This window comes from Lontra canadensis, unplaced genomic scaffold, assembly GCF_010015895.1.
Source record: "Lontra canadensis isolate GAN:19392208 unplaced genomic scaffold, GSC_riverotter_1.0 scaffold17, whole genome shotgun sequence".
NCBI lineage: Eukaryota > Metazoa > Chordata > Mammalia > Carnivora > Mustelidae > Lontra > Lontra canadensis.
This window is the reverse complement of record NW_022631011.1, coordinates 18,960,517-18,973,549: the sequence shown is the minus strand read 5'-3', so window position 1 is coordinate 18,973,549 and position 13,033 is coordinate 18,960,517. Positions and strand designations below refer to the sequence as shown.

The following is a 13,033-nucleotide window of genomic DNA, read 5'->3' as shown; positions in this document are numbered from 1 at the left end:
CTCTACCTTCGGCTCAGGTTGTGATCCCAGGGTCCCACATCAGGCTCTCTGCTCAGCAGGGAGCCTGCTTCCTCCTCTCTCTCTGCCTGCCTCTCTGCCTGTCAAATAAATAAATAAAATCTTTAAAAAAAAATCAAGTAAACTTAATAATAAAATACTTTTAGCTTTTATTTTACTAGCTGTATTTAGCTGATGTTGCCTTTTATAGAACAAATATTCAGATTTATAAGGAGTTAGATAACTTTGTGCTAGAATGAGAAAAAAGAATACTTCTGAGGATTATTTTTTAATGGACAAAAGTTCATAGTGTCAGAAATGAAGTTTCTTACCACTTGTTTCGTTATAGCATTGCATATAGAAAATAGCTCTCTCCTTATAGCAGTCCTGTAAGATTGTTCATTTTTGAATGTTGAACTGAATCAGTATGGAAAACAATATTGAATAAACAGTTATTGGACTTTTACTTGTGCACAGCATTCAATTAAATGCAATGGAGGACCCAAAGATGATGAGATACTCTAATGAAAACATTGGGATGTATTTCCTACTTAGTTTTTAAAAATTATACTTTTAAAGAGATTGATTTGGTTCAAAGTCAGGCTCCTGATTTTTTTTATTTTTATTTTAATTCTGGTTAACATACGGTGTTAATAGTAGTTTCAGGTATACAATATAGTTTTTCAACAATTTCATACATCACTCTGTGAGGTTCTTGATTTTAATAGTCCTTGAAATACCATGTTTTTCCAAAATGGCTTTATCTGAAGATTAGCCAGTGTTGATTGCTTTCTTTCTTTGAGCCAGCAATTATCCTTCTTTTCTTTTCCTTCATCTGTACCATCCGTTTTTTTTTTAGTTTTTAGTGTTCTAACAAGAACAACGTCATGCCTCAACTGGACCTGACTGACATTGTTAGCATCATTTTCAGTATAAGCTTCCTCCAGGCTAGAACTGCAACAGCAGGCCCAGATGATGAGAGGGAGGGGGCGTAAAGGAGGGAGTGCACCAGACTGGATTGAGGCATTTTCCCCTGGAGCTAAGGTTTTCAATCACAAGAGAAAATTGTCATTTATTAAATATTTAACGACAACTATGGTGTTTAGATGCTAGTAATTTCTATTAAAATTTTCTTTTCCTTTGATAGAGTCGTTCCAACAAAGAAGATCCAGAGCAGCTGAGATTAAAGCAGAAAGCCAAAGAGGTAGGACTTTCAAGTTACCATGCTTGTCTTTGTGTTGGAGGGAAGGTTGGCAGCTCTCTCCTGGCAATTAGGTCAGGGTTTATTTTGCTGTTGCATACCATTTGCAGAAGCCTTGGGGAAGGACAGGAACTGCTGAAGGCAAGGGCAGTACTTCAAATGAGGTCAATGAGTTATGTGCTCTCTTTTTAAAATTTATTTTCAAAGCTTAGGCCTGTCTAGAAATGGCTCTTTGTAAACTACAGCAGTGTACTTGGAGGAATATAATGTGGGATTAAAAAAAAAAAGAAAGAAAAGAAACTTCTGAGATTTAGCATCTGGGACTGTACAATAGGCTACATTTTTCCAGGGTAATTGTTCGTTTTGTAAATCTGATACTGCTTATAATTCTTTGGCTGGGAGGTGGTACTGGGATTTAGTTTTAAATGGAAAACGCCTCTGGCTTTTAATTTTCTGGGCCCAGCAGTTTTCTGTTCTGGAATGGAGCCCTTGTTTCACACAGTTCATGTTTAGCTGCAGGGGTTTTAGTTTATAGCTTAGACTGGTTAAGCTTTTACTCCCAGAGGCCTCTGCATAGCAACTGTAGAAATCAACAAATAAGTTCATTTATGTCTGCAGCCTCCTCTCAGTAGCTGACTTTTTACATTTCCCAATATCCATTTCCTGACTTTTCTAGCCCCAGAGAAAAAAGCTCCACTAATTGGAGCTTATTTTAATTGAGCCTTAATATTGGATCTCACTGGAGTTGCCCCCAGAGCTGCTGAGAACAGAAGGAAATGAAAGTACCTAAGGTTGAAGATGTGATGTGTGTTTGGGTGTGTGTGTGAAATTTTTCACTTGACCTACAGATTCTTTTCCCTGCTGAATAAATCATCAAGCCTGTTCACATTTCTGATTAAGGATCTGACAGCAGACGATAATAAAGACAATTGAGGTGTGAGACGTGTGATATGGAGCTCAAGAAATTGGTTTCTATAGTTACTTGACTGATTTCATGCAATTTTTAAGGATCTTTGTGCTAAATAAGAGTGATTTCCTGAGCAACCTTTTTCCTTAACTGTGCCTCCTGAACTATGAAATTTGTTGTTGCTTAACACTGCAGCACTCGGCTCCTAGGTGCCAGCAGCAGCAGGTTATTTATGAATGTTTTAAAGGCCCTTATTGTTTGGATTAATGTAGGAGCTGAGGCAAAACAAATGGAAATCTAGTAAGATTCTTACAATCAATGTGGTATGTTTTCACTAAAATAGAGAAGGAAAATGCATGAACTCTGCATGGAGAGGTTTCTGGATTGAGATGAAGAGAACTGGAAAGGGAGAACATTAGAAAGAATTGAAGCCAGAAACATTTCATTTCAACAACAGAACACTTCTCATACTCATTTCTTTTTCAATGGAAAATGTATCTAAAGATATTATCTAAAAAATTAGTATGAGAACCTTACCAATTACCCTCTTTAAGCAAGCCTGGTTTCATAGGTTATTTGGGAATGGGCAACCTATTATTGCTCTGAATCACGGGCATTCCTCTTTGTTTTAATTAAGGACTGATTAGATGCTTATCTTCTAATTCTACCCACTTTTGGGAAAAGATATATCAGAAAACCTGCTCTTTTATCTTTAAAAATTTTATCCCATCTGTTTCTCTTTCATAATTCTTCATAAACATCTGGACCAACTAATATTTCCTTGAGGTTTGTATAGGATGGTTTGTTTGTTTTCTTTAATATTGTGCTCAATTATTCTCTAAGGGATGAATAGGTGGACAGTATTTTTCAAAGAAAATTGTAAAAGTAAATGTGGAAAAAATAATACCTCAATGAGAGCAGATGGTAGCAAACTTGGTTTTTCCCCCTTGTTGCACCTCCATTTATTTCTTTTTCCTAGCAAGATTCAAAGGACTGTGTAATTTCTTTCTAAAATATTTTAAAAGTTTGCTAGTTGGTTACTATCCTAAATCTTTCTGTTAAAAAAAAATCAAATACACTGGCTTCATTCCAAGAATAGAGCCACTGTGTATTAGTTGCAAATGTTTGATGAAACTACAATATTGTCATTTGTATCATTCCTCTGTCCCCTAGAGCTTTTAATAACTTTAATATTCTAAGGGGCTCTAATTTAGAATCAAACATACAGGGATATGATTTTTTTGTCTGGTGGGAAAAATCAATGACCTTATCTTAATATAGACTTGAACTGTTCTCTTGTATGGTAATTTGTAAGTTTATCATTTGGGATATGCTAATTGTTACCACACTGGTATAAACTATAAAGCTTTTGTTAGTGATTTTTTGGTATTTGGCTCTCTGGGAAGTTTTCTTTGTTAGTTGTGAAAATTAGCACAGATTCCTTTCAGTTGCTCGATTTGAAATTGGCTTGCTTTCCTTTTCCAGGTGACTATGTACCTACCAAGCTGGTCATAGGAAATAGAGTAAAGACAGTATCTTAAATAAGTGCAGAACTCCGAGGAACTGTAGAGAAGTCGTAGGCTTTATTGATTTGGGAAATGTTTTAACAATGATGTTTGTCATATAAATATTAAATCATAACTCGAACCCCCAATACATAATTTTATAATCCATGGTGGTTTCAGTTGTTAGTGACTTGAGTTTTGATTTTGATCATTTCTCCTGTGCATTTTCTTCTCTCTAATACGATTTTAGAATCTCTTCATTTCTTCTTTGCATTCTGGGTATAATGACATACTGTGTTAAATCAAGCAGGTTTTTATAAAGGTGTCTAATAATTTATTTTCATCCTTCCTATATACTTCTTACAATTTTGTCATTCTTATTTGGCACTTAAAAAAATAGGCTGCCTGTGGGATTTGCCTCCAGTCTAGTCTCAGTCCATTGAAGTGGCTCCTGCTGCATACTGTTCTTATTGACCTGACAGGTTATCTGTCTGTTTGAAAACCTTATTGCTATCTGGCTAAAATGTCTATAGATATCTCTATAATTCATACATTTTAGTTTCAACTTTGGGGCTGTTCCCCCTGCCCCTTTTTCTGTTTTTGCCTGGGGGAAAAAAAAAACCCACAATATTTAAGCATTTTCTCTCTGTTGTTAACTTTATGTTTTAAATATTGATATCTTTAAATTCTTATTTTTAAAAATTTTCCTAGATACTTTTCCTAAAATGTAAGTACTGGCTTTCTTTCATTTTTACCACCTATTATTGAAAGGTTTTAAATAGATTACTAATTGCCAAATTCTAACTTCAAACAAGTAGGCACATCTTTGTTTAATGCAGCTGTAGACTTGTCGAAATATGTACCGTGTGTCCTAGATTATCATCTAGCCTTCAACATTTTCCTTTCTTACCACATCATCCAGAATTCTGAGGAGCAAGCGACCTGACCTTGTAGTTTATATATCCTGATTCCTTAAACATTTGTTATATATACTGTGACCCTTATTTCCTTTTGAATATCTTCTTTCTCCTTTGGGAAATGTGAATTCAGCACATCTGTGCAGAGTGAGACAAAGAATTCATTTACTTCCTTTTAACAATTCCTAGCATTCCCACTTATATTTGTTATCAGACAATAGAAGAAAGAAAAAGAAATGCAGGACCTGTACCTTCTGGCACATTAGCTCCGCAGTGCAACCTGCAGAAACTGGGCAAAAGAATAAGTATTAAATGATTAAAATGCATGACAGATTAGAAAACTTGTACCCTCAAGTATTTAGGATTTTTGCTTATAGAAAACATAGGACATAAAAAGTAGTATAATTCTCCACATACAAAGTATTATTGTATGAGAAATAAAATACTGTATCATAAGGCTTGTTACTAATGAGAAAATATTTCATTATGAGAAAGACAAGATTATTAAATGGAATTTGTATAGGTATGGAGTCAATGAAATGGGAGGCTAACTATTAAATTAAAGCAGTTTGTATTTAAGGTTTTATGCTTGTTCTGCATGAGCCAAAACTCATGGAACATTGGACAGGATGAAGTGAAACTTGTCATTAAAAATATATTCTAGCAGTTCAATTAATTTAGTACGGAGAAGGCATTCTTAAAATGACGAATTGTGGAAAGCTTGTGTACATAGAGAAACAGACACAAATATTTCAAAGCACTGACAGTCCAGGATCATGGTTTTCAAACTCTGGTATACATGAGAATTTTCTGGAGGGTCTGTTAAAACACAGACTGCTGGGCCCCATCCCTAGAGTTTATGATACTGTAGGTCTTGGTGAGGACTGAGAGTTTGCATTTTTAACAGGTATCCAGGTGATTTGTTATTGCTGCTGCTCTTCTGGAGATCATACTTGAAACCATTGGTCTAGGAGGGGAAGGAAGAGGACCTTTAAAATCCATCACTTTTTTTTTTCCTTTTGACTAAATGGTCATAAAAAGTCAAACAAAATACTGTGGTTTGAGAATCTGAGAGTTGGCATCTTGAGCTGGCATAGCCCTATTACCATTCAATAAGTTCTCTCTTGGAGACAGAGAAGCTACACTCGTTTATTCAGTGGATACTTTTCACAGGAGACATTTATTGGTTGTATCTCTTGATTGGTATACCTTGCACAGGAAAGATAATATTTTGTTTAGAGCTTCATCAGGAGGTTACATGCATTAATTTTGAAGTATTGGATTTGTATAGCTTGAGAGAAGTTCTGTCCTTTTGGTAGAAGAGGCACGTATTATAAATGAAATAGCGCCGGACTAGAAGTCAGGAGTCTTCTGTTTTAGATCTAACCTGCAATTGTCTGCATCTCACTTTGGGAAAGTTACTTTACTCCTTCAGTCTTACTCCCATTTCCTTCTACAGTCAGTCCTTGAACAACGCATGGGTTAGGGTCACTGATCCCCCTGTGCAGTCAAAAATCCACATAAAACTTTTTTAAAGATTTTTTTTTAAGGTTTTAAGATTTTTTTTAAAAAGATTTTATTTATTTGAGAAAGAGAGTGCACATGAGCAGGGGGAGGGGCAGAGGGACAAGCAGAGCTCATTCAGCAGGAGCCCAATGTGGGGTTCAATCCCAGAACCCTGAGATCATGACCTGAGCAAAGTCAAACACTTAACCGACTGAGCCACCCAGGTGCCCCACACACAACTTTGGACTTTCCCCAAATGAATCTACTCACAATCCTCTTGATGGGAAACCTTACTGGTAACATAAATAGTTGATTAAAACATAGTTGTATATTCTGTATATTATGTACTGTATTTTCACACTAAAGTAAGCTAGAGAAAAGAAAAAGTTAAGAAAATCGTAAGGAAGAAAAAATAGATTTACAGTAGTACACTGTATTGACAAAAGTTACCTATAAGTGGACCCACACAATTCAAACCCATGTTGTTCAAGGAACAACTGTATGAATGTAACAGTCCATGTTCTGCTTATGTTACAGAGCTATCATAATTTAGGGAAAGGTCAGGTATAAAAGGAAAAAGTAGTAGCTTAAGAACATAAGCTATAGAAACATTTAAGATAGATGCCATCTTACTCTTAATTATAAGTAAGCTTGAGATTGATCCAGGAACATGTTAGGGGTGTGTGTGTGTGTGTGTGTGTGTGTGTGTGTGTTTTATTTCAGGAAGACTGGAAAGAAGGTTGAAAAGAAAAAAAATGTAAGGGGAAGATGTAGGGGGAAGGAAGTTCTGTAATCTAATACAAATTGCATTTGTATTAAACAGTACGTAAATCAATTGTAATGTTTAAGTCAAAGAAGAAAGTATCTAATTGAGATTATGTGGAACGTGCTATTTTCCTGAAAGGGATGGATTAGAAGGGCTGACTAGCAAGGCATTGGACTCTACATTCTCGATTCCAAGTATTTCAGGTGTTCTGGACAGTGTCTTGACATCATAAGAACTAGTATTAGTTATTGGGAGAAAAACAATAATCAGACCATGTATTGTTAGGTTTGGTGGAATGCCTGCCTATTAATTTTCTTTGAAAGTTTGAAAGGGATCCTGTGTTTTTTTTGTGGTATTCCTGAATTTTAGATGAGGTGGAGGTAGTTATTTTTTTGTAACTTGCTTTGTTGGTTCCTTTGGTCTAGGATTTACCCAGTAATACTATTTAGTATGATATTGTTTACTTCTTTTGTGGTATAATATTTTAGGAATTAACCTTGTTTTCCCCCCGGTAACTTGCAGTAATTTAGAAGTGATTATAAGCATTTTTGAGAATTTTAGAGTTTGGTTAATTACTCTTTACAAAGCATATCTAAAATTTTGTTTAAATTTTTACTATTTAAAAAACGTTTTTTGTTTGGTGGTAAAGTTTTATTGTTATTTTTATATACACTTAACATTAATTGTGAATTCTAAATAGGACATTATTCTTAATTCTTTGCTGAACTCAAAACCAGGTAATGTACTTTATTTCTCTTATTTTTTTTTAAATTCTTTCAAATATTACTATAGCATTAACTATTTTCATTGCTACTAATATAGGTGTTGCTGGACAGCACACATAAGCTTTGGGAGACATTAACTTACCTCCCAACTTCCCCTTTGCTTTATACCTTACTATCACTTTTCCAAAAGCTCATAGCAAGATCAGACTGAAGATGACAGCACTTCTGTCACTTATTTTTGGATCATTTGTTATAAAGGACAGCTAGGCTGTTGCCTTTTGTACTTGTAGTTCCTGCATTTTTTTTTTTTTAATGCCTTGCCTTCCTTAAGCACAAAAAAGAAACACATTTTTGAATTTTCCATAGTATCAGTATCCTAATTATCTAAATAATTTAGTTCTTTCTGTTAATATGTCCCTGTATTTGTGGAGGGACTTGGCTGTAGAATACTTGATTTATTCATTCTTCAGCTCCTGTAATCCTGCCTAACGTTTTGGATTCTGTTTTCATTAATTTTACTTTTCCTTATCTTTTGTCCTTCAAAATTATGTACTTAGCATCAAGAAGTACCTCTGTTGAACTTTACTCTGAGAGGTTGTATGATGTTTAAGGTAATCTGTTAAGGTGTTTTGGACTTGATTAAAGCTATTACCATAGCTATACTTAAAAATGAACAGAGACAAGTACTAAACATCAGGAATAAAATAACCTTCAACTATTATTGCTCTATTGCTCTCTAAGACACTGACTTGAGTTTTAGGGAACCTCTGCTTGATATCAGAGAGACTGTGATAAGGGAAATGAAGGTTTCTGCCTTTTTCATTAGCCATAAGGAAGGAGTGAGGATACTCTTAAAAGAGAACCTGCCAAGCCTGTTAGGTCTTTTTGGACCAAAGTGTGTGCTGCTGGTGTAAGTGAACAAGCAGGCTTAAGTTTATGAAACAAAATGTAGGAGGAATATAGCTTAACTGAAACCTATTGTCAGAATTCTGGTTAAACTAGCTTTTAAAGTTTCCAGTTGATGGAGTAAAAACACTCCACACTGTCTCTCCCACTGAATACAGCTATAAAATCTGAACGGAATGCACAGAGAAGCTATTTGAACACTTTGAAAAGTAAATAGTAAATAAATTGGGGAAGAAGATGAGAATCCAAAATACCACTAAACCAGCAGTGTGGTTGCCATTGCTCTTTCACCTCCCCACTCCTATTCTTTCTGCTTACTGTAGACCTGGATACAGTCACAGAAATGTGTGGCAAAGCAGAGTAACTTAAGTCCCAGCTTTCTGGCCAGAGGACAAAAAGAGGAGTGTGGGGAATAAAAAATTACTGGGAAGATTGTAGAATAGGGAGAGCTCAGGAAAGCAACCATGTATTATATTTTAAACTTCTGGGCTTGCTCTTGAGCTACACATTTGTCATATGTGAATCTGATTCTAGTCAGCATACATAACGGCTTTAAGAATGGAACAAACAAAGCCCTGCTAGGTCCTAGACTGACCACTGAGTAGTACATATTTGGGACAGATTCAAAGAGCACAACAGATTTTTTGAAAACTGAACTGATGTTGGAGCCTAAGCCCACAGAAGACACACTGGAATTTGTGGCCTAAATCTGGTGGCCTGTTTTGCATGCTAAAACAAAAATATCATACTCCAAAAGATTTAAAGAAGACCCAGAGTTTTATAACATAATATTTAAAATATTTAGGCTACCTTTTAAAATTATTTGGCTTGAAAACCCAGCCATAAAATTCTAAAATGTAAATTTTAGAACTGAAGATCACAGTAATCAAAATAAAACACTTGTTGGATGGGCTAGATACAAAAAAGAGGTGAAAGAGGAAAGAGTCAATGAACTTGAAGATGGTTGAATAGGATCTAATCTAAACTAACAGAGGGGGAATGGATCAAAAACAAAAATCAGAAAAACAGAGCCTCAGAGACCTGTGGGACAATGACCAAAGGTCTGGCATTAATGTTACTGAAGTTCTCAGAAGAGAAAGCGTAAAATGCTAAAAATTTATTTGAAAAAATAATGGCTAACAACCCTCCAAATTTAGAGAGGGACAAACCTAAAGATTCTAGAAGCTCAGTGAACTCCCAAACAGGATAATCACAGAAAAACTCCGGTTCGGTCACATCTCGTCTTAGAAAACAAAAGATAGAGGAAAAAATTCTTGAAACTAGCCAGAGAAATGTACACTTTTCCAATAAGGGAACAGCAATTAAAATGATAGTACATTTCTTATCAGAAACCATGGAGACCAAAAAGAAAGTAGCAACATATTTTTAAAGTGCAGTAAGAAAAGAACTGTCAACCAACCCAGAATGCTATATCCTATGAAAATACCCTGTAGGAAGGAAAGTGAAATAAAGACATTGTCAGATGAAGGAACAAGAATAGAATCTGTTGCCAGCAGACCTGCTCTAAAAGAATTGTTTAAGCAGGTTGAAGTTCTTCAGAATGAAATGAAATGATAACCAAAGGGTAACTTTGAACATCAGGAATGAAGAAAGAGCAACAGAAATGGTATAATAGACTCATTTTCTGCTTTTGAGCTTTTTAAAATATTGAAAGCAAAAATTATTACATTTTCAGGGATTTTCTGTGTGTGTGTGTGTGTGTGTGTGTGTGTGTGTAAAGCAACTGTAACAAAGTATAGAGTAAGAGGACATCATAAGGTGTCTATATGCCACTTGACATGGTAAAACATTGATTCTGAGTAGACTGAAAATTAAGTAAGTGTATTGTAATCTGTAGAGCCACCACTAAAATAAAATTTAAAAAACTAGAGATATAGTAAAAAAAAAAAAAGATAAATTGAAACATTTAAAATGTTTGAATAATGCAAAAGAAGTAGGGAAAGGGGAAAAAAATGAAAAATGGAACAAACAGAAAACAAATAATAAAATGGTAGACCTAAATCAAAACATGGCTGAGTCATTATATTAAGTGTAAATGGTCAAAATATACCAATTAAAAGAGAGAGATTGTTAGAATGGATTTGAAAACTCTGACTAACCTCTATCTCTCTACAAGAAACACTTCAAATGTAATGATGTAGATAGGTTAAAGTAAAATGATAGAAAAAAATGCATATGTTAGAGAAGAAAGATCTCAAATCAATAATCTTAACTTTTACCTTAAACTGGTTAAAGAAGAGCAATATACAACCCAATCCAGCAGAAGAAAAGAAATAATAAAAATAAAAGCAAAAATCAATGACTTCAACCAGCAGAAGAAAAAAATAGAGAAAATCAATAAAACCAAAAGCTGGTTCTTTGATCAACAAAACCGATAAATTTCTAGTAAGACTGACAAAGAAAAAAAGAAGATATAAGTCACCAATATCAGGAAAGAAGATGGAAAATCACTGCAGACCCTACAGATGTCAAAAGGATAAGTGAATACAATGAACAACTATGCAAGTAGTTTGACAACTTAGATGAAATAACCAGTTTCATGGGTGGCTCAGTTGTTAAGTGTCTGCCTTTGGCTCAGGTCATGATCCCAGGACCCTGGGATCAAGCCCCACATTGGGCTTCCTGCTCAGCGGGAAGCCTGCTTCTCTCTCCCACTCCCCTGCTTGTGTTCCCTCTCTCACTATCCCTCTCTGTCAAATAAATAAATAAAATCTTAAAAAAAAAAAAAAAAAGAACCAGTTTCTTGAAAAGCACAAGCTATCAAAATTTAGCCAAGTGAAGTAGCTAACTGCAGTAGTTCTATGATTATTAAATTAATTGAATTTATAGTTAAAACTTTTCACTAAAGAACTCTCCAGGCACAGATGATTTTACTTAGTGAATTCTCCCAAACATTTACAGATGAATTAATACCACATCTACACAATTTGTCAGAACACAAAAGAGTTAAAAATTCTTCCAGTTCATTTTATGAGACCAGCATTACCCTAATAACAAACCAGAAAAACATTACAAAATAGGAAAACTACATTTCCATATCCTTCATGAACATAGATGTAAACATGTTCAAAAAATAGTAGTAAATCAAATCTAATAATATATAAAAACAATATATCATGACCAAGTAGAGTTTACCTCAGGATTGCAAAGCTGGATTAGTAATATTCAAAAATGAGTGAATATAATCTACCATATTGATAGTCTAAGAAAGATCATGTCAATTGATGCAGAAATACATTATATTTCAACATTATTAATAAGAATAACTCTCAAGAATCAAGGAATAGAAGGGACCTCCTCAGTTTGATAAAGGACAGCTATTTAAAACCTACAATTAATAGTATTCTTAATGGTGAAATGACCAAATGTTTTCTTCCAAAGATTAGGAAAAAGGCAAAGATGTATGCTTTCATCTCTGTTACTCTGTGTTATATTGCCTGTACAATAAAGCAAGAAAAAGAAACGGCATATAGACTTTGGAGACAGAGAAATAGTGTGGGGTTTCTGTTCTTTTAACTCTGTCTTTTATAGTGCAAACTTTTCTAATTTTTTTAAAAAGATTTTATTTATTTGACAGACGGAGATCACAAGTAGGCAAAGAAGCAGGCAGAGAGAGAGAGGAAGAAGCAGGCTTCCCGCTGAGCAGAGAGCCCAATGAGAGGCTCCATCCCAGGACTCTGGGATCATGACCCAAGCCAAAGGCAGAGGCTTTATCCCACTGAGCCACCCAGGCGCCCCAAACTTTTCTAATTTATATGAAGTCTAATTTGTCAGGGTTTTTGTTTTTTTGTTTTTTAATGGACCTGCTTTGGGAGCCACGTCTTAACTCTTTGCTAGGCCCTAAGTCACAAAGATTTTTTTTTCTCTTATATTTTGAGTTAATTCTTGTATAAAGTGTGAGGTTTAATACCAAGATTATTTTTTCACATGTGATGTCCTGTTGCTCCAACATTTGTTGAAAACACTATGCTTTATGCTTTCTCGATTGTTTTCCACCCTGGTCAAAAATCAATTAGCCATATTTATGTGGATTTGTTTCTTGATTCTTTATTCTGTCATTATTCTGTGTGTCTCTTCCTTTATCAGTACTACATTATTTTAATAACTGTTGCCCTCTAGAAGTAATTCCTAAAATCACATGGTGTAATTCTTTCAATTTTGTTCCTATTTTTTTCAAAATTGATTTAGCTTTTCTGGTTCCTTTGCCTTTCCATATAAATTTGACTTCATTCATTCATTCATTCAGGTTTATTTATTTATTTATTTAATTGAGAGAGAGTGAGAGAGAGCATAAGCAGGGTAGAGGGGTACAGGGAAAGGGAGAAGCAGGCTCCCCACTGAGGGGAGCCCAAGGCAGGGCTTGATTCCAGGACCCTAGGATCATGACCTGAGCCAAAAGCAGATGCTTAACAACTGAGCCACCCAGTTACCCCTTATTTATTTATTTGTAAGTGGTCTCCACTCCAAAATGGGGCTTGAACTCACAACCGTGAGATGAAGACCAGAGCTGAGATCAGGAGTGAGCTGCTTATCCAATCAAGCCACCCAGGTGTCCCTCCATATAAATTTTAGAATCAGCTTG

The 13,033-nt window shown here is 35.0% G+C and overlaps 1 protein-coding gene across 2 annotated transcripts in view; it reads left to right on the top strand.

Annotated features, from left to right (window-relative positions):
• TAF4B (TATA-box binding protein associated factor 4b) overlaps positions 1-13,033 on the top strand; it is a 126,556-nt gene that overhangs the window by 82,751 nt on the left and 30,772 nt on the right. For both annotated transcript variants that reach the window (XM_032859723.1, XM_032859722.1), the window contains one exon: positions 1,145-1,201. In XM_032859723.1, coding sequence (XP_032715614.1) covers positions 1,145-1,201 — 57 coding nt within the window. The remainder of the gene's footprint in view (positions 1-1,144; positions 1,202-13,033) is intronic.